The sequence below is a fragment of the Eutrigla gurnardus genome (genome assembly GCF_963514095.1).
Source record: "Eutrigla gurnardus genome assembly, chromosome: 10".
In the NCBI taxonomy this organism is placed as follows: domain Eukaryota; kingdom Metazoa; phylum Chordata; class Actinopteri; order Perciformes; family Triglidae; genus Eutrigla; species Eutrigla gurnardus.
Genome location: NC_139924.1, coordinates 14,151,411 through 14,173,788, shown reverse-complemented (window position 1 = coordinate 14,173,788; position 22,378 = coordinate 14,151,411). Strand labels below are relative to the sequence as shown.

The window sequence follows — 22,378 nt, the reverse complement described above, 5'->3', positions numbered from 1 at the left end:
ACACACACACACACACACACACAGCCTGGATGTGTTGTTAATGAGCCTGGTGTGTGTTACGGCGTAGAGCCAGACCGGCTCCACGCTCAAACCAATGGGAGTTCAGTCAGGAGTCACCACTTTACCGTTACTCTGCCTCATCCTCCGAAAGCATTATCATTATCAAAGCAGCGCCGCCTCACCTGCAGGGCTCCGTTTCAGTCTCTAAGTATTCTGGGAGACAGGTAGACTCAAACGTGAGTTCCCGATCGTCCCTGGAGCGTTTGAATGGTTGCAATAATTGTCAGAGAAAAAGAGAAAAGAGGAGTTTTCTCAGTATAAGACAGACACAGTTAGAGGATGCATATGCACTGTGTTCCCTAAATGTAATTGCGTTTCTTGTTTTGTTGGAATAAAAAGATTTACACGTGGCATTATGAAAGCAATTCCCAAAGTGGTCCTTGGTGGGAGGGGACCCATGCTGTTTATTGTTACTGTAGAAACATTTTCACCAGCAAATGTGGATAAAAATGACAAAGAAATGCTCCTTGTTTACTTTTCTTACTCTTCCTGCTCTCTCTTCCCCTCCCGTCCCGTCCATCCAGTCCCGGCCATGATCACTTCCTACCCCAACACCACCCTGGCCACGCAGGGCGAGGAGAAGAAGATGAGCTGCATCGCTCACGGGGAGAAACCCATCATGGTGCGCTGGGAGAAAGAAGAACGCATCATCAACCCGGAGACCAGCCGCTACGTGGTCACCGTCAAAGAGGTGGCCGATGAAGTCGTCTCGACGCTGGTGGTGAGTCACGCAGACGTGTTCCATCGAAGCTCACAACATTTTTACTCTAGGGAAGAAGAAGAAATCTTGTGTGCCTTCAGATGACATAAGTGAAGGATCACTGAACTGCCTCCCTGCGCTGCATATGCTGTGTCTCTGTGTAGATCATGCCGACCGTCCGTGAGGACTCCGGTTTCTTCTCCTGTCATGCCATCAACTCCTTCGGTGAAGACCGAGGCATCATTCAGCTAACGGTGCAAGGTAAGTCACCTCACGGTTTCACTGCGGCTGTTCGGGGGAAGAATTCCCTCCAGGTGTAGTAAAGTTTTCTATCGTTTATTACTTAATTCATTAATTTAATCGCTGCACAGTGCGACTCCTGCCCAGTGCAGTCCTGCCCATAATCTCTCGCTGGGGAAATCACAGACTGAGTGAGGAAGGATGCGTCTGCTCCTGGTCTACCATGCTGCCCGCTTTCAGAACCACGAGAATGCTAAGCTGTTTTATTCCACAGAACCACCTGATCCTCCAGAGGTGGAGATCCGGGAGGTTAAAGACAGGACCATAGCTCTCCGCTGGACCATGGGCTTTGACGGCAACAGCCCCATAACAGGATATGACATCGAATGCAAGAACAAATCAGGTAGACACAAGTTGAAGAATATTGCTCCTATAATGTGTTATAATTACTGCAACGTTGCTTCACTGGGAACAAGAAACAATCTCTTCTCCATCTATGTTCCTCCTAGCGTCGTGGCTCTCAGCCCAGGTAACCAAAGATGTGTCGCCGCAGCTCAACCAGGCCACCATCATCGACCTCCACCCTTCCTCCACTTACAACATCCGCATGGTCGCCAAGAACATCATCGGCAACAGCAACCCTAGCAACGAGCTCACCATCACTACCGACGAAGCGGGTAACTGAGCTTCCCGTGAAGCATGCGGCATTTTTAATGCATTTTTCACAGTTTTACCTGATTTGAGTGTAAAACTCATCATATTCTTTGCTCAAAAATAGCTTTGCTACTGAAAAGCATCAAAACAAACAGGAATAATGTAAGTTATGTAACTCTGGGGCAGCTACTATTATTTTTTGTAGACCATGAAATAAACCCCCCCTCTCTCCATATCAATCGATTTGAAATTGTTAATTTGGCTATTATTACCTCGACACTGTCACCGTGATTCATTTTAATATTTTAACTTGGCTCTGTGGAGGAATGACACTCCGTTCCAAGTGCTAGCTGGAAAAGACACTCCTCATCTTTAGTGTGTATGTCCTCAAACCTGTTGAGTCATCTTGCACATAATTGTTTTATGGTTGTTTGAAATGAAGGCCATCATCCTTTATATCTGGGGAAACAGATCAGTTCACTGTTGCTTTGAGTCAGCTCTATCAGTGTTCACTTATCTTCTATTGCCTCTAATGATCCCCCTGTAGGCATACCAGCACATTAAAATGCCCCATTTTACTGGATTCATTGCTAAAATAAAGGCATGAACTTCAAATTAAATAAAACATGTATCCTTTCTCACATTATTTTAGAGGTTAAAGTTGATGAAGTTTTTTTTAATTATCAAGTTCAGGTGGAAACTGCAAGGTACTTGGATGAAAAAGAGCATGAAGGGAAACACATTCTTAACTCAACAGCACCATCTAGGACAAGTGAATGGGATCGTTTCTCTTCCATTAAGACACAAGCATGCATGTTATATGGTGTGCTTTATTTACAGCTCCTGACGGCCCGCCACAGGATGTGAATCTGGAGCCCACCTCCCCACAGAGCATCAAAGTGTCCTGGAAGGTAACGTCCACACCTTGGAGTACTGGAATAGATATTATGAATAAAAAGGATTCAAGAAACAAAGAAATATATAATTTTATGATAAATTCATAAGTAGTAGTAGTAGTAGTATAAGATATTTATTTGGTCCTGGTTTTTTTATAATTATATGAAATTGACAGAATGAATGAATAATGATATTTAATTTGCAACAGATCAAGACAAGCTGCTTTACCTTGCGTAAAAAATCCAATATATTAATGTCCTGTTTCAGATTTCATATTTAATGTTTGAATAGTTTATGTTAAAGTCAGCACAGCTTCTACCCGTTTCCTCTCCTCACCCTGATCCTCATCCTGGTCCTCATTCTGGTCCTCATCCTGGTCCTCATCTTGCAGCCTCCCCAGAAGCACCTGCAGAACGGTGTGATCCGCGGCTTCCAGGTGGGCTACAGGGAGTACAGCCCTGGTGGGAGCCACCAGTTCATCATCATCAGTCTGGACACCACGGGAGACACCACAGAGAGCATCGTGCTGGACAACCTGAAGAAGTTCACTCAGTACAGTGTGGTGGTGCAGGCTGCTAACCGGGCCGGCACCGGGCCGTCCTCACAGCAAGTTGTCACCAAAACCCTGGAGGATGGTAAGGAGGTGGTGGGGGTGGGGGTGTTGCTACATCAGCCTTTTAGAGGGATCTTAACAAAGCTCTCACATATTCTTGTGAAAAGGCTTCCCTCTAGTGGACATCTGTAAAATGTAATCAGACAGACAGATATTTGATATTCAGCACTATTCTATCAAAGTCTCTGATTAAAGAGGACATGTAGGCTGATTTCACAAAATGCAAAGATCCTCCTTGTTGATTGTTTATGTTTTTGTTTTGAACATCAAACACCGCTACTCTCAATAAACATAAAACATGTCTTCTTTGGTTATTGTGAGATTTAGTTCTCTCAAGACAAGAAATTTGAGTGCTGTTTCATTGTAGTCCAACTATGTATTTATCTAATCGTTTGTGAATTGCCTACATGAGGGTACCTGCACAAACAGTATTACCAGCCCATAAGGGTCTTTGGGTACCTAGAAAAGCGCTATATAAAACCTATGTATTATTATTATTATTATAAGCCTCCATCAAGCCTTCCTGTTTCCCCCCTTGTCTCTCTGCTAGTGCCATCTCGGCCTCCTGAAAACGTCCTGGCCGTGGCGAAGTCCCCAGAGGTCATCTCTCTGTCTTGGATGCCTTTGCCCAGAGAGGCTCTCAATGGCAACCTGCAGGGATACAGAGTCATCTACTGGGCCAACCTGCCTGACGGAGGTATTAACATCAACATACCCAAACAATCAATGCAGGTTACCTGCCATCTAAGTCCATGCACCACCTCATTTGTCATTATTGCTGTTGCTTGTTCCTCCACCAGGGGGAGCTGTGGTGTTGTTGCTAAGCTGTTACCTGCTGTTGAGATTTGGTGGGGTGGTGCAACTTGGATAATTCTCGTGTTTCCTTCACATAATTTTTCAAAATCTTGAATCTAAATTTAGATAAACAGGTATTTACTGATAAATGACCAACATTCATTCCATCTACTGTATATGCTATCATCAAGTTTTAATTTCCATCAATATGTTTCCTCTTACAGGATACATTTAGATCTACATTTTAATTGACAAACATGAAATTTATTCTGATGCTGAACAACAGTGAAAATACAATCCTGGGCTGTTTTCTCTTGATTTTATACCCGGCAGCTATCAAACCCTGCAGTCTTTCTGGTCTCCATCAATAATTTACAATGCAATAACTCAGTGAGGCCTATTGCCTCAGCACTGAGTGACAGCAAGAGAGTAGAGGAGAGGAGAGAGGACTCAAAGCAGTAATGAAAAGTAAAATCCATCAATACCTGTTTGGTTTTGTTTAGTTTTTTAGTTTTTGTTGGTTATAATATTTAATTATACAGAAGACTGCTTCCGTTATATCTGTACATTCATTCAATTTATTCTCCAAAAAGGCTGGAGTTAAATTTTAGCTTTCATTGCAGGTAACTCATATTTGGATACCTGAATGCTGATTTGACTGTTGTTGATAATAGTCTTCACGATAAGCAGACTAAGCTGCACCACACCACTGTAGTGTTGACCCATTGTTCGTACCCAGGCTGATCAATGTCTCTCGTCTCCTGTGTCAGAACTGGGAGAAATCAGGAACGTGACCACCAATCAGCCGTCTTTGGAACTGGACGGCTTGGAGAAGTACACCAACTACAGCATCCAGGTCTTAGCCTTCACCAACGCTGGAGATGGTGTCCGCAGTGAACAGATCTACGTCCGCACTAAAGAGGATGGTATGATTCACTGGAGTCATCATTTTCATAATTCTTACTTTCATGGTGGAGTTGCTACTGGGAAATGTCAAACAGACATTTGTTTATCTCGACTCCTCTAAGCCCGACACTGTCCTCTCCTTCCCCAGTTCCTGGTCCTCCAGCAGGGGTTAAGGCTGCAGCCTCCAGCAGCTCCGTGGTGTTTGTCTCCTGGCTGCCTCCGCTCAAACTAAACGGCATCATCAGGAAATACATCGTTTTCTGCTCTAACCTGCATCCGATGGTAATAGCATTTGTATACCAAAGCACTGTCAGTGATTTAATTCACCTTTCAGTTAATTATAGCCAGTCCAGCGAACGTTTAAATGTGTAATGCTGCTGCATGAAGCTGTGACTCAGACTGTATGTGATGGAAAGCAAGCAAGATTTCTCTGGACGTTAACTGTTGCTGCCCGATGATACATGAACCTCTCCTCTCTCTCCATTTTACAGGTGATGAGCGAGTTTGAGGCGTCTCCAGATGCGTATTTCTACAGGATCCCCAATCTGGCTCGAAACAGACAGTACAGCATCTGGGTGGTGGCTGTGACGGCCGCGGGTCACGGCAACAACAGCGAGAAAATCACAGTGGAGCCTCTGGCCAAAGGTACACCACCCTCATAAAGCTGGCCCAACTATAATATTATATTATTCATATGAAAGCATCATTAATAATAAGTACATGTTTCATTATTGAATAGGACAAAATGTTAATGCTTGATATATTTTCTTCTGTGTGAAACATATTAATACAGTTGTTAAATGTGTGATAATACTATTGCTTTACAGTAAGGTACAAAATACATAATTCACAAGTCAAGATGCAATGTTATGAAGATGATAACTGACAACAGAGACAAGAATGTGTGTAAATCAGTTTAAAGTAAGGGGTTTGTAAGCCTGTTGATGAAAAGTGTAATTTATTTAGATCATCAACAACGTTTTTTTTGTGTGTTTTAGCCCCAGCCAGGATTCTGACCTTCAATGGGACAGTGACCACTCCCTGGATGAAGGATATTGTTTTACCATGCAAGGCTGTTGGAGACCCTCCTCCGACCATCAAGTGGCTCAAGGGAAAGTAAGGCGCTCACAAACAAACGTGTAGCGTTCTCAAACGTCCGCTTGTAGTTAAACAATTCTATACTCTGTCCCTCTGTCTCCAGTACCAATGGTACTCCTACACCCGTCCTGGTGGATGGTCGGCGTAGTGTCCATGGCAACGGCAGCTTCATCATCCGCACGGTGAAAGCAGAGGATTCTGGGAACTACAGCTGTGTGGCCAGCAACAACTGGGGGTCAGATGAGATCACACTCAACCTGCAGGTCCAAGGCAAGTAGCTGTAGAGCGCACACTAAAGAGCCATGACGTTGCACCGGGGACACATTTCTATAACCACACAGCCAGTTTTACAGACGTCGGCTTGGAAAGAGCATGGGCTTTGTTGGGGGGTAGACAGTAAGTGGGGGTCCTGGGGTCCTCCTGGAGGAAATGTGAAGCATCAAACTTCATTTCCTGCATTCTGGTGAATTTCCCGCCTCAATTTATGGTGTAAATGACTTAAAAGGCAAGCACCAGATAACAAATATAATGGAATATAATGCAGGAAGGCTCTCATGCATGCAACATTGTTTTCAAGTATGTATTCTCCGGTAGATCAACTTCTCTCATTTAATTATGTCAGTTATTCTAGTTATCCCTCAATTACTGGTCTTTCTGGGGACGAAACCTCTTTAAATGCAACTATTCACCTCAATGATACATTAATTCATTTCATAAACTCCTGGACTTTAATTGCTCATTGGTGTTTCAGCAATAATCCAGCTCATGTACTTTCAAAACATAACACAACGTGTCTGAGAAGTCATTATATTTTCAGAAAAATATATGATTGTAACTAGATTAAAGTAAGAATCGACCTGCCCATATGGTCTGCTGTGCATTCCCTTCAGGCCGTTTGACAGGCTCACAACCCCATTTGGGACTTTCTCTGGATGAGACAAAGTTTCCAAAAACGAAAACCAGATATCGCTGAATCAACACAACGCACGAGTTGCTCGTTAAATATTAGGCTCTGAAAGTCATGAAGCAGTTTAATAGGAATACTAAACATAACTTAAACTTTGTTTGTCCTCAGTCCCTCCTGACCAGCCACGCCTCACAGTTACCAAGACGACCACCACATCCATAACATTGTCATGGATACCTGGAGACAACGGAGGGAGCTCCATCAGAGGTGAGAGCGACACACTTGCACACGAACACATACACACACTCTGATGTACAGAAATGTGCTAAAAAGAATCACCTGCCTTCATCACCTTTTGATAACCAGCGTCAGCTCCTCCTTTCCTCTGGTCTAACATTCCTGTTTCTCATTATCTGGGGGTCAGGCCTGAATACTTGAGTCCTAAAAGGTAGATTAAAAAGCAGCGGGGAGATTAGGTCTGTTTATGTGAAAGATTAAAGTGCTCCATCTTAAAGAAAGCCCAATCACTGTGAGGCAATTTGTGGTGATTCATCTTTGCTCCTAATCATCTGCTCCTGTCTTTGGAGCTGCAGTCACTGTACAAGCTGTCCATGGTGCCTCCTGTGTTATATTTGTTTTTGCTTCCCTGCACACAGCATCATCCATCACCAACACACACATACCTGAGCTCACCGTTGTCTATTTTTAGACAGCCAACTATTACAACTCAATGACTTAATGATCTCTGACTTATTATTTTTAGTGCCACCTACAAGTCAACACGTTACACATGTTTAACACTCATTTAATTCCATTACAACTAATGACTGTGTTTATGTAAGCAGCTTTAAATGATTGGCTTTGATTTCCATATGTTAGTTTAGCTACAATTTTATGACAGTCAGACTTGTGTTTGCATGCAAGTTACGTGTTGTCACCTTGACTAATGTTATGATATATATGTGATTATTTGCTTTTTTCTATAGAAGCATAATGTATTCACTTGAGGAAAAAACATTTGCTATCTGAGTTAACGAGGTAATTATCTCGGTCATTCTCGATGGCCATCAGAGAGAATGCAAGTTTAAGGCATTTTTGCATTAGCTTCACTAATATTACTTAAAAAATTTGACTGTACATCCTCCTAAAGTATATTTAAGCGTTAGGCTGAAGAAAGCTGACATGACGAGCTGTATATGAGATTTAAAATGACCGTTTATAGCGGATGAAAATGTTTGATTAAATCATATCAGGGTGATTTGTCACATACACAATCATTCACAATGCAGGGAAATTATTTTGTACCTACATAGACAATAAATGCAATAGATACGATAGAATAGAATAACCCAAATAAGAAATAGTTTACAAAAGAAGATATCAGTACTTTTCAGGGAAATGAAACATAGGGAACAATAAACTTTCCTCTGGTGACTCTAAGAATAGAAAAGTTGTCTCTCATGTTTCTTTTATCTCCTGGTGAATTACAGCCTCACAGGGTGGAATAGATCTTTAGTATTGTTAGAATTAATGTCATAATTAAAAGGTACCCTCATATGTAAGTGCATTCACATTTCTACAAAGGTAACACAACAAGACATATTATGTATTTATGTGTGCATTAATGTACATGTTTCTGTATTGTTTACAGGTTACATCCTGCAGTACTCAGAGGACAACAGTGAGCAGTGGGGCAGTTTCCCCATCAGCCCCAGCGAGCGCTCGTACCGTCTGGAGAACCTGAAATGTGGCACCTGGTACAAATTCACCCTGACGGCCCAGAATGCAGTGGGGCCAGGGCGCATCAGTGAGATCATCGAAGCTAAGACTCACGGGAAAGGTAGGGAACTGAATTTGTCTGCTACGTTTTCAATTTCCCATCTCCGTGCAGCCCTTTGATGACAATAATCAGGTTGTGTAAGATTATTCATTCATGGGAGTCATGTTCCCAAACCTATGCTGCATTTTTTTCTTAACTACTATTTTTTTTCTCAGCCACTAAAATTTTATGACATGAAAGGATTTTGTTTTTATTGATCATAAAAACTCATAACCCAAAACTCCCATAAAACTCACTAAACAGTGGCAACATTTCAGGGGAAAAGTGAGGCTGTACTCCTCTGTAACTCATCTTCCTCAGCACATGTATGACTTTCTTTATGAAAGGTTTCATGTTGGCCGATGTTTCTTAAACTGTGAGACGTTTTCAAGTTACAGCTTGGCCCTCTCTCCGTCTTCTTCTCCTCAGAACCGCAGTTTGCCAAAGACCATGAACTCTTCACCAGCATCAACTCCACCAGGGCGAGGCTCAACCTGGTTGGCTGGAACAACGGCGGCTGTCCGATCACCGCCTTCATACTCGAGTATCGGGCCGTGGACTCGGCCACCTGGACCACTGCCCAGCGCACCTCGCTGACCAAGAGCTACATCCTGTACGACCTGCAGGAGGCGACCTGGTACGAACTGCAGATGAAGGTCACCAACAGCGCTGGCTCAGCAGAAAAGAGGATCACCTTCGCTACTCTCAATGCTGACGGAAGTGAGTTTGGATTGAACAGACTGATAGGGAGGATCATTGGAACGGGAGGGAATCAAAGTATAAGAAGCATCTCGGTGGCAATTTAAAAAAAGTTTAAAAATAATAATAAAGCGACTTTCCAAACTGCAAAATTTGTCAAAATGGGTCTAGTTAGTTTCCCCTTAATAGGAATGATATGGAACAGGAAGGTTTGGAAGGCAGTCTTGTTTCTTCTTCTTTTCGTTTGCTTTGATATCAGATCTCATCCGTCTTTAGGTGTTCCAGCATTAGACAGAGTTTAAGACTTTTCAATGATTACAACACCAGTTGAAACGGAGTTGCACCCTTTATTGCCCTTGAGGGTAACAGTGTTTCAGCAAGTACCACTCTTTAAAATATATAGTATCTGTGATGAAGACAGTTTTGTCAGCCTGTAAGCGAATGGACAGGTTTTCAGACGGCTCATCTGAGTAAGAAGAGAGAGACGGTCTCCAGATCCTCCACAGACCGTCACGGTGTAGCTTTAGTTGCCGTGGGCTACAGATTCTGTGGGTCATACACAATGGAAATATACGCTGTAAGGAAGGATGGGAAGAGATCCGTGGTATACTCCAGACTATTCATTAATTTCCTCTGAAGGGTTTTGCTGAGATGTGTTATCTGAGTGGATGTGCGTTTTGCTAGTGTCAGTTTGACAGTCGGTATATAGCTCGGCTCCGCCCGGGGGAATAGAAGCAGGTCCAGTCTCCTACAAACCTGATGCACGAGCTCCAGTCTGACACAGGCTTCTCTGCTACGAACGTGGTCACTTCCACTGGTGATCCTATTCCCATGAACAGCAAAATAACGAGACTAATAAAGCAGGGGTGGGTGTGACTGGCTCATATCAGTCTACATGTAGACTAGCCAGACTTCTCTTTATGAAAATGTGTACATATTCCTTACCATTCTTTACCATGATGGTTGACTGTGTTGCATGAAACAAACACACCATTGTTGTTTTTAATATTATTTTTGATGTTGCATAAAGTAGAACAAATGTTTCACATAAACATATGAACATGAAAATAAGCCTCTCATAAATGTCGGTATGTCTTTATTCTCCAAGGTACTATCCCTCCCTTGCTGAAAATAGGAGATCCCATCTCCGACAACATGTCCGGCAGCGGAGGTCTGAAGATGGTGGTGACCATCACCTCTGTTCTGGTGGTAGCCGTGCTAGTCTTCATCATGCTCATGGTGCTCAAGCGGAGACGGAGGGAGCAGAGGCTCAAGAGACTTAGAGGTGGGTGGAAGATCCAATTAAGGTTTGGTTTAAGGTCACATGCACAACATAAAAAAAACACATGTGCATACGGCACACTTACATGTTGAAACACCTACACACAGGCCCGGAGTGGCTAATCGGGAGGACCGGGACAATTCCCGGTGGGCCGGTCTGACTTTTGGGCCGCGAGGGCCGGTGTTCAATTATTATTTTTATTTATTTTTGTGCCGGTGTTCAGTCATGGCACTGAGTGGAGTGGGTATCACGTGTATGCGTAGCGGGGATTCCCGCAGGTAAATAGACACAAGAACCCAGCCGAACTGTCGGGACTATCACCCTCAGAGCTGGCTGAAAAGCCCGCGGACATCGGTCAAACACCGGCCCGCCCAGGTCCACAAGAGTCCACACAGGCGGACTCTCCGTCGAACGCGAAACGCCAAGACGCTGCACGCAAACCAGCCGGGAAACAGACAGCTGAACACGGCCGAACTATGGGCACTTGTGCCCACAAGGCTGTGTGAAAATACACGGAATTACAAGGCTTTAGAGAACAGTGCGCTATTGTATGCTTAACATGTAAAGTTATAATTACATTATTTTAATATAATAGGTCGTGATCTAAAGTGGGCCGGTCTGAGGTATGAAACTCCAGGGCTGAAAATGAGTCCCACTCCGGCCCTGCCTACACACATCCAGTCTGTGAATGTCAGGTAGCCTAATTAAAATCCTGTATCGCATCTGAACCACTTCAGATGCGTCGAAGCAAAACTGAGGCTAAACTTTGCTTTTATAATTAAGAAAAGGAATGAGTTGTATTTTCAGGACAAATGCCTCCATGTTAATTTGTTAAGAAGCCTTTGTTACCTTTGTTGTAAGTGGAATTGTCTGTGATCATATAGTGTTTTCATCTGTAGCCTGTCAACTAGGCCAGTACTATTATGGTATTAACTACCAGTTTGCTGACTTCACAGATGCCAAAAGCCTGGCAGAAATGCTGATGAGGTATGTACGCTTAATTTTAATTTATGCTAGCTGTTTTCCTTTAAGCTGTGACCATTAATCACAACGTAGCCCAGAGTTACAGTAGCTATCAGTACAAATCTAACATTGCCTTCTTGCAGCTCGTTATCAACTTAAATGGAAATTAATTAGCATATCTGCAGAACCACGCAACTGAAAAGTAATGCGTTTTTCTCATTAACCTCGTCAGTAAGAACACGAGGACTCCAGACACAGTGAACAAGCAGCAGCAGACATTAAGAATGCACATCGACATCCCCCGAGCCCAGCTCCTCATCGAGGAGAGGGACACCATGGAGACCATCGGTAAGACACTTGAAGTGAGACCTGGTGCTTATCAGGCACCGTATTCATTATGCTTATGTCTGACATACTTGTTCCTTCCTGCTTCTCCCCCTTTCCCTCTTATTGTCTTTTAGATGACAGGTCCACCGTCCTGTTGACAGACAATGACTTTGGAGAGACAAACAAGCAGAAATCCTCCACAGTGACCCACACAGTACACTACCAGTCCCTGTCCCAGGCCACTGGACCACTGGTGGATGTGTCCGATGCCAGGCCCGGAACCAGTGAGTCCCACCACCGTCAGTGCTCAATATTTATTTCCTTTACTACTAATATTACTAGTCCTGTGTTACTAACAATAATACAATGTTGGGATGTCTTTGTATGTGGTTACTGTGAAGTCAGGAGTCTAAACTAGTTTTATTCTCATAGCTGGATGTCATTTTAAAAGAAATGCAACCCACCTTGTCTTAGCTTACCTGTGGACTCGTCCACATATACACTCATACAGCATGTGAGCCGCCGTCCAGCAGTGAGATTACAAAGACGTGCTGCAGAGCGGCATCTGGGCTTCTGCTGTTTGAGCTCCACTGAAGCAGAACAGATGGAGAGTAGCGATCTCCCTGCCTCTTCTTGACAAGTCCTCCCCTCCCTGCCCCGCTCCAACTGGCCAGTCGGACCTGAGTGCACACCTGCACATAAAGACACACACACACATTAATGGTGCACTGAAGTTATTATTTGTAGACACTACAGAAAATAAGCCAAATACCATTACTAATATTCACTTTTGTAATAGTAATAGTTTTTAAATTGTACAGTTAAGTCACACACTTTACTAGAATCAGAAACGCAAAATATGAATCTGCCAAATATCATCAGAAACAGAGGTGTGTGACTGATTCATGCGACTCAGTGTAATAGAAACGCAGCACAAGGATATAAAATGCACGGAACAGTATCACACACTTTCACACCAGCGTATTAGACGTGTGATTGGATCGTTTAACCCGGTCAGTGGGGCATGAACCCAGTTTGCTGACTCGAACTTTTTTCTTCCCTCTCTGCTGTTGGCCAAACATCTCCATCATTTCATCCCTGCTGATAGGATTACTGTCTGCCCTACTACAGTTACCAGCACCTTTCTTCTCTGCACAGATCCAATCCAGGCCTTTTCTAAAGGGTCTCACTTTGATTTGGCCCAGAGGCGCACGGCGGAGCAGCCTGTCTGGGTCGGGCCGAATATGATACTATTTATGTGTCTATATGGAGACAGTTAGCTCGTAAGATGGATTATAATGTCGTTACAGGGAGCTGCGGGATGGTAATGTTTGGCGTTCGCTGTAAGTTTGTAGCAGAGCACGGCGGGAATGACACACATCCCCCTGCATGCTCCGAGTTTCCAGCTATAAATCATGAGTCACATCCAAACAGCTGTTTGTATGTTAGCAGCATCTCGGTATGGATGATCCAGAAACAGATTTAACTTGGGGATGCTTAGATTAGGTTTGTTTGATGCCATCCCTAAAGATGTAATATTTGATTCTGTACACTGATGACAGATCACATATTTCCATTCTATTATTTACAGAGACATTTCAAAATTAACCCTCGTTTGAAGGAAAGCTATCCGATCCCAGGGACACATTAACTCACACTAATGTATGCTTATGAATGGAACCATGTTTTCTGTTCATCCATCCATCCATCCATTTTCTTCCGCTTATCCGGTACCGGGTCGCGGGGGCAGCTGCCTGAGCAGGGACGCCCAGACTTCCCTCTCCCCGGACACTTCCCCCAGCTCCTCCGGGAGGACCCCAAGGCGTTCCCAGGCCAGCCGGGTGACATAGTCACTCCAGCGTGTCCTGGGTCTTCCTCGGGGTCTCCTCCCGGTGGGGCATGCCTGGAACACCTCCCGAGGGAGGCGTCCAGGGGGCATCCGATGCAGATGCCCGAGCCACCTCAACTGGCTCCTCTCGATGTGGAGGAGCAGCGGCTCTACTCCGAGCTCCCCCCGTGTGACGGAGCTCCTCACCCTATCTCTAAGGGAGCGCCCCGCCACCCTGCGGAGGAAGCTCATTTCGGCCGCTTGTATCCGGGATCTTATTCTTTCGGTCATGACCCAAAGTTCATGACCATAGGTGAGGGTAGGAACGTAGATTGACCGGTAAACCGAGAGCTTCGCCTTTCGGCTTAGCTCTCTCTTTACCACGACGGACCGATACAGCGACCGCATTACTGCAGCCGCTGCACCGATCCGCCTGTCAATCTCGCGTTCCATCCTTCCCTCACTCGTGAACAAGACCCCATGTTTTCTGTTCATATATATATATATATTTAAGTACTATTATCTATTTAGAAGTAGAAGCTTCCAGATCTAGTTCAGTTCAAGTTCAGATCCCAGACCAAGAAAGTAATTGTAAAAGTGTGAGTTTATTTTTGACTTCTATTGAAATTTCCATGAATTACAGCAGCTGTTATTAACTCTGTTCACCGACGATCACCAGATCCCACTGCCAGACGCACTGCCAAAGCTGGTCCTGCCGCGGCACGGAGCCGCTACGCCAGCCAGTGGACCCTGAACCGGCCCCACCCCACCAGCTCCTCACACACCCTGACCACTGACTGGAGACTCCCCACGCCACGCGCCACCGGATCTGTGGACAAGGAGAGCGACAGCTACAGTGTCAGCCCCTCACAGGACACAGGTAGAGTAGACCTGGGTGTGACCATCACACTGTCCAGGACCGACATGGACTCAGCCTTTCTTATAAAAACGTTCCAATGTTGGGTGTGAGTGACAGAAGTCACGTTGCTTTGCTGGCAATGTGTGCTGGCGATCCCACGTTGGCTTCTGTGCATCCAGAACACACTGGCGGGAGTTATTTCCATTTGAAGGTGTGACTTTGGGACGTTCTCTTGGCTGAGGCTACTTTCTCTCCCATACTTGTTTTATCCATCACTTTAAACCACATGAAAACATATAATATACACATAAATACAATAAAATGACACCTGTAGCTTAAAAAGTCTTGTGCTTCACAACTGAACTTGTGTATGGGGACGTGTGTTCACCAGATCGTGCACGGAGCAGCATGGTATCAACGGAGAGCGCGTCCTCCACCTACGAGGAGCTGGCCAGAGCCTACGAACACGCCAAGATGGAGGAGCAGCTCCGCCACGCCAAGTTCACCATCACCGAGTGCTTCATCTCTGACACCTCGTCCGAGCAGATGACGGCAGGGACCAACGACTACACCGACAGCCTGACCTCCAGCACGCCATCTGAGTCGGGCATCTGCCGCTTCACTGCCTCGCCGCCCAAACCTCAGGATGTCAGCCGGGTCATGACCATGGCCGTCCCCAAGGCACACAGACCTGGTGAGGGAGTGGGCTTTACCACACATACGTATTCAACCTTTTATTTCCCCGACAATCATTGAGCGGCCCATCTGTCCATCATATTACTCTACAGCAAATCAGTTTAAAATGGATGAATTCATACATATATGAAAATGAATGAAGGAGCAATGGGCTGCTAATGAGGAGGTGGAGGATATATATATATATATATATATATATATATATATATATATATATATATATATATATATTACTATAAACACAGGGACACAAGATAAGAATTTATAAAACGTGTCTTTGAACACTTCTTTTGAGTCATACATTAGCAGTCTATGAGACTATCAGCTTGTAGGAAACTAGATGTTATTACTTTTTATTAGAGTGTTGACTGTGAAAACAACATTGTTGATGGCCACCACGGCCAACTTCTGTTTTTATGTGATCAGAGTCAGACTGGTGCTGCATACAGAGTAGTCGCATTAAACCTTTATCCAGCACACAAGACTGTCTCTGAATGTGATCCAGCTGTTTCCTGCTGTGGGTGTAGCTCCTTGTTTATTTTCTCATGGTGAGATAGCCCATCACACATCAAGATCAAGGATTATGAGATTCTGGTCTTTTATTATAAGAAAACTTTTTTGATTGTAAGAGATGTTATTTTTTTACTCCGTCTCCAACGTCTTTCATTCCGTCTGCGGTTTGAGGAGACCTGCTGCCCCGCGCTCTCCTCTCAGGTTCCAGTCTTACCTTACATGACCCTCTGCTCCTCCGGGGAGCGCTGCGGATCGGTTTACCAGCTCTGGCAGAACATACCAACGAGCTGCCGACCACACACAGAAGCACAGACGTCCAAACAGACAGACACATGTACACAGCTCATCCATCGTCCCATCTGCTGTCATGTTACAGTGTGTCTGGGCTGTCGATAATGAGCCTCGTTGGAGGTGTCCCAGGAACGTAGGTGTGTGTGTGTGTGTGTGTGTGTGTGTGTGTGTGTGTGTGTGTGTGTGTGCGTGTGCGTGTGCGTGTGCGTGTGTGTGTGGACACAGACGAGGGTTGAGGCCATCAGATCTGCTTCTTGGGTTTCAAGCCTCATTATGTTTTGAACGTTTGTGCGCAGGAGAGCAGACTGGTGTCACCAGTGCACCGGGGGGAGAGGGCAACTAAAGGCCTTCTGTCAACCTTATCTGAAGCTATTGTCACTCGGTACAAAACACCACTTAAACAGTGGAGTTCATTGTAACACCAGACTCTTAGGCCGTGGTGGCACAGCAGAGTGCTAGACTCACTCGGTTACTTTGGGGGGAGACATCGCACAGAAAAAGTAATAATGCACACCTATAGAAAGTTTGGTTTAAGCAGGAACGAAGGACATTTCTTGTGTCATGGCCTAAATATGTATTATATGTTTTCATTAGAGTATTAGCATTTTCTGCTTCTTTTTTTTTTAGCTCTCTCAAATGTATTTCAGCTGACTCTACAGTCAACTGTGAAATCACAGCAATATGGTTTCCTGAGATGCCTACAGCAACTCTGACAATTAAAAAGTACACAGATACCGTCAGGGCCAGTTGGATTTACACATATTATATTAATCACAGGATCCCACGGACTTAAACCATATAAGCTGTTGTAAAAAGCTGCTCTGACCAATGTTAATCCTAATTGTACAAATTTGTTCATGCATATGAAAAGGTTCTTGTTGAACAATTATACCATGGCGACACTAAATTGCCAAAACTATGTGGAAACGGGTATATTAGCCCATATAAGCCAATATGGAATTGTAGGATTCATAGGAAGATATTGAGTGCAGTTTTAAGATTAGCCTTAATTGCAGCCAAGGGGCCGAACAGCACAAGTATGTTGATATTAAGTGTATGAAAGAATGAATCTATTGGAATCCGGCGCTGCAGTTTGATTGACAGCTGGTGAATGACCCAGCTTCAACCTCATCACTGTCTCCATTACATCTGACTCACCTGCACTGACCTCACCTTCTATCAGAAAGGTCAAAGGCAGCTTCTCATTCATCCCCCTCCCTCTGACTCATCGTGTTTCACCTGACAAGCCTGTTATTATCAGAGTGACGGTTTATTTATTAGCGCTCTTCCTCTTCCTGCCTCATAAGAGCAAAGCCATTGGTCCTGTGTCCCATTACTGCCGACTCCTCGGCACTTTGCTCATAAACTTTTACAGAAGTGCTGGTGATTACGGGGCTACAGCAGCCTCCTTATGAAAGGCCTGTAAGTATGTGTACCTGAATGACACACACACACAAAATATAGGAATGCATCACCCCTCGCCAATAGTATGGACTGAGCTGAAGATGCAACACACACTCACACAGATGATCGGCTATTACTGGACAATCTGCAGTTTACTGGCTGATGCATTTTCAAGCTACATTTCTAATGAGCTCCCACAGAAACGCTTAAATCTATATTTAATTCAATTAACAATCCCAGCCATTCATCATCTTTCCTGGCACTAATAGGGCTTATTATAAAAGACAGTAAATTATTCATTCTCCCTGTGAACCCCAGAAATCCATTCTCCAAGGTCACATGTTGGAATGAATCTGCAGACGGCCTGGTCTGTGCTGGCAGTGCCGACGAGGGGGGGTGTTTATGCGCGTACATATATACTCGTGCACGTTTGGGCCTTGTGCATGTGAGCCATCGGCACGTGTGGGAGAGAGAGGGCACGTGTTGAAAAGGGATTTTACAGGCAAATCTGTAGTCGCTTGTTGATCTCGGGTCCCCTGGAACATGAATGTGAAAATAACTCAATACGGACAGGATGACTCGTCTCCAGGCTACTTTGTTCCTTTAAACATGGAATCCAATCAGTAAAACGGATAAAGCAGCAGTGGAGGTACCGTAAACCCACTAAACCAAAGTGTCTCTCAAACTTGCAGCAATGAGGTGATATAGTAGTATAATATACTAAGGCTATAACTATAACATACTATAATATTATACTACGCCTATATAACTATAATATACTACGCCTATCACTATAGTATGTACTACGCCAATAAACCTATATAACTATAATATACTACGCCTATCACTATAGTATATACTACGCCTATATAACTATAATATACTACACCTATATAACTTTATAACTATAATATACTACACCTATATAACTTTATAACTATAATATACTACACCTATATACGGTAACTATGTAACTATAATATACTACACCTAACTTTAGAACTATAATATACTACACCTATATAACTATGTAACTATAATATACTACACCTATATAACTATGTAACTATAATATACTACACCTATATAACAATATAACTATAATATACTACGCCTATATAACTATAATATACTACACCTATATAACTTTATAACTATAATATACTACACCTATATAACTATGTAACTATAATATACTACACCTATATAACTATATAACTATAATATACTACACCTATATAACTATAATATACTACACCTATATAACTATATAACTATAATATACTACACCTATATAACTATAATATACTACACCTATATAACTATAATACACTACGCCTATAAAACTATAATATACTACGCCTATAAAACTTTAGAACTATAATATACTACACCTATATAACTATAATATACTACACCTATATAACTATGTAACTATAATATACTACACCTATATAACTATATAACTATGATATACTACACCTATATAACTATATAACTATAATATAGAACGCCTATATAACTATAATATACTACACCTATATAACTATATAACTATAATATAGAACGCCTATATAACTATAATATACTACACCTATATAACTATATAACTATAATATACTACACCTATATAACTATAATATACTACACCTATATAACTATATAACTATAATATACTACACCTATATAACTATGTAACTATAATATACTACACCTATATAACTATATAACTATGATATACTACACCTATATAACTATATAACTATAATATACTACGCCTATATAACTATAATATACTACACCTATATGCCTATATAACTATAATATACTACACCTATATAACTATAATATACTACACCTATATAACTATATAACTATAATATACTACACCTATATAACTATAATATACTACACCTATATAACTATATAACTATAATATACTACACCTATATAACAATATAACTATAATATACTACACCTATATAACTATAATATACTACGCCTATAGAACTATAATATACTACACCTATATAACTATAATATACTACACCTATAGACTACTTCTACATATTATTATATATTATAATATTATGTCCATCATTCAGCTTCTTTACAGTGAGGAATGATAACCAATAAATGAATCATTGCATCCGTCCCTGACAATGATAGCCATGATAACATTGTAAAATCCAGTTCCCTGTTACATTATGTTCTGCACGTTTTTCCTGATAGCAACTATTAAATCAAAAAGATTCACAGGGTTCTGCCCACATGGTTATTGCAGTAGGGGCCGAGGTGAGCTAATGTGACGGTGTGAGTTAAATATGGATTTCAACTCTCTTTGCAGTTCATTTAAACAGAGAGAAATGGAGTCTGTGGGGAAGTTGAGGAGCACATAGTGTACACATTGGGGATCCCAGAGACTCTCTGGTGTATATCAGCATGGAACTAACTGGAGCTGGCATATTCTGTTCGCACACATTCTGTATTGTTTTTGTCTCATAGCATTTAAAACATATACATCCTCATTGTTTTGTTTTTTAAATGTATGATAATATAGATATATAATGACACATTTAAATGTTTCAAATTAGTATTAACATGTTCATCAGACAGAAACGAGAAAAACGACAAATAGTAATGTCATTATTTACATGCAGTTGGCAATAAACAACATTTTGTATACAATATGAATATTGTATCAAGTAACACATGTAATACCTGGCTTCTATTGACAAACCCAGATGATGGCCCTTTGCGGTTGCAGTTCCCCTCATGAAGCACTGTCAATCCTTGTTTTGGATTTACGACCCAAGTCTTTACTAAATTGTTTGACTGCCACTACTTTGATCAGGGTTTCCAGCTATTTTAAACATAAAGTGTAAGCGACCTGCCACTATGTAAGCACAGCTAGTGACCAGCTGGTGAACATCCTGGTGTATTTAGTAGCTAACTGCTCTGCTTTGAAGTGTTTGCCTTACTGTCCAACAACACGTCATGAATCCAACATGAATATCACTGTGAATGGAGACAAACTGAGACTGAACCTTAATTATCCCGTGTTTGTGTCGTGTTCCCTCCCAGGAGGAGAGCTGGTCCACCTGCCGCCTTACCTCCGTATGGACTTCCTGTTGAACCGTGGCGTGCCACTGCCAGCTCGGGGTGGAGGGGTCAGCAGCAGCAGTGGCAGCAGCAGCAGTGGAGGAGGAGGAGGAGGTGGGGGAGGAGGAGGAGCAAGCGGAGTCAGTGCTGGTGCTACAGGGGAGACAAGAGGAGTAGGAGGAGGAGCCATGGGCCAGACCTGCTTGGAACCCCAGAGGAGCCGTACCCTGAAGAGGCCACCTCCCATGGAGCCCACCCCCATGGAAGTGCCATCGCCCAGGGAGGTGCAGCAGTGGCAGCCGGGGACTGCCTCCACCCTTCCCCACAGGGATGTCCGGGAGAGGGGCGAGGCCCGGGGTGAGGTCCGGGCGGAGGTCCCCTCCTCGGGAGACCTCGCCCAAGCACAGGCGGCCAAGATCAGCACTTCCCAGGAGTCACTGCTGGACTCCAGAGGACACCTGAAACAGAGCAACAACCCCTATGCCAAGTCTTACACTCTGGTATAACACTGGGACACACACCGGACTGCTGCAGACACACTGGAGGAGGAAAGACAAGGGACAGACCACAGGCACAGAATGGACAGTTTACCACAACAGGAACTGTTGTATATAGAGCCGTTTCCGACATGCGTCTGAAGTGGATGCTTTTCTTTGAGTCTGTCTTTCTTTCTTTCACTCTTTTCTTTCTTTCCTCTCTCGCTCTTCTCTGTTGCTTTCACACTTTTCAATCTCTCACGCCCCGCTCCTCTTCTGATGAATTTTCTCTCACAGTTTTTATTTTCTACTTGAGTATTCTTTTATTCTAAAGTGAAAACATATGATTGCCAAAATGATTTATTTAAAATTTGAGAAAGAGAAAAAAATACTATTGAATTTATATCAAGGACAATTATAGTCATTATTATTATTACTATTATTATTATATAAAAATAGAAAATATCTTAAAAAAAAAATAAAAAAAACAAGAAGGGAAAGGGAGGAGGAGGAGGACTCTAGAGGACTCTGCAGGAGAACATTGCTTTCTTAATTTATTTGATTTTATTGTCGCAGTGTGATGAAATCTGTGATTGGGTAACTGACGGGGTTTTTAGCACTACGAAGAGCCAATAGAGGAGAAGAAGAGTGATGCCGGACATGACCGCCAATGCTGACCAATCGTAACGTTTTTCAACCTTTCTGACGACTGCATGGCGACTGATCAAATGACAATTAATAGGAATGGCTGGATATCCAAAAAAAAAAAAGAGAATTTTTGTCACACTATGAAATTATACAATGTGAATATATATAAAGAGATCACTTTTATTTGTGGATATTATGGGGGAAATGATTTGGTTAATAAAGTCCTTAGTCATGTTTGCACACATCTGACTTTGATTCGCGTTGGTGAAGCCGAACATCCGTTTCTCTTCCTGTTTCTCTCTTCATTCCTCTCCTTTTGCTCCTCTTCATCACCCGTTCTTCTTAGACTTTCCAAACCCTTCATTTACAGAAAGATTGGAAATGGACCATCCTTAAATCTAAGTCTCATGATTGACTGTTCAATTTTTCACCAGGATTCTTGCTGAAAACCACCATATAGTTAATAAGAAGAAGTCAGTGATACCCAGCGGTTTTGGCTTGTGTCCTCAGATTCACAGCTTTTATGGGGAGTATGAATGGGTAATAATTTCCCTTCTGAGATTATTCAGCCAGAGAGGTTAAACGAGCCAGTACTTCACAA

At 42.8% G+C, this 22,378-nt stretch overlaps 1 protein-coding gene across 4 annotated transcripts in view; it reads left to right on the top strand.

Moving 5' to 3' along the window:
• Positions 1–22,019, top strand: part of LOC311020060 (cell adhesion molecule DSCAM-like) — a 103,275-nt gene extending 81,256 nt beyond the window's left edge. The window contains exons 12-33 of one of the 4 annotated variants that reach the window (XM_084019855.1): positions 585–781; positions 925–1,021; positions 1,275–1,403; positions 1,510–1,677; positions 2,495–2,565; positions 2,943–3,186; positions 3,715–3,861; positions 4,730–4,885; positions 5,014–5,153; positions 5,357–5,510; positions 5,864–5,981; positions 6,067–6,233; positions 7,039–7,137; positions 8,522–8,710; positions 9,119–9,409; positions 10,497–10,673; positions 11,627–11,657; positions 11,866–11,981; positions 12,095–12,259; positions 14,468–14,668; positions 15,039–15,341; positions 20,636–22,019. In XM_084019855.1, the coding sequence (XP_083875981.1) occupies positions 585–781; positions 925–1,021; positions 1,275–1,403; positions 1,510–1,677; positions 2,495–2,565; positions 2,943–3,186; positions 3,715–3,861; positions 4,730–4,885; positions 5,014–5,153; positions 5,357–5,510; positions 5,864–5,981; positions 6,067–6,233; positions 7,039–7,137; positions 8,522–8,710; positions 9,119–9,409; positions 10,497–10,673; positions 11,627–11,657; positions 11,866–11,981; positions 12,095–12,259; positions 14,468–14,668; positions 15,039–15,341; positions 20,636–21,159 (3,884 nt within the window). In that variant the 3' untranslated portion in view covers positions 21,160–22,019. The remainder of the gene's footprint in view (positions 1–584; positions 782–924; positions 1,022–1,274; positions 1,404–1,509; positions 1,678–2,494; positions 2,566–2,942; positions 3,187–3,714; positions 3,862–4,729; positions 4,886–5,013; positions 5,154–5,356; positions 5,511–5,863; positions 5,982–6,066; positions 6,234–7,038; positions 7,138–8,521; positions 8,711–9,118; positions 9,410–10,496; positions 10,674–11,626; positions 11,658–11,865; positions 11,982–12,094; positions 12,260–14,467; positions 14,669–15,038; positions 15,342–20,635) is intronic. The other 3 variants (XM_084019857.1, XM_084019856.1, XM_084019858.1) reach the window with 3 other exon arrangements.
• Positions 22,020–22,378: the final 359 nt, after the last annotated feature.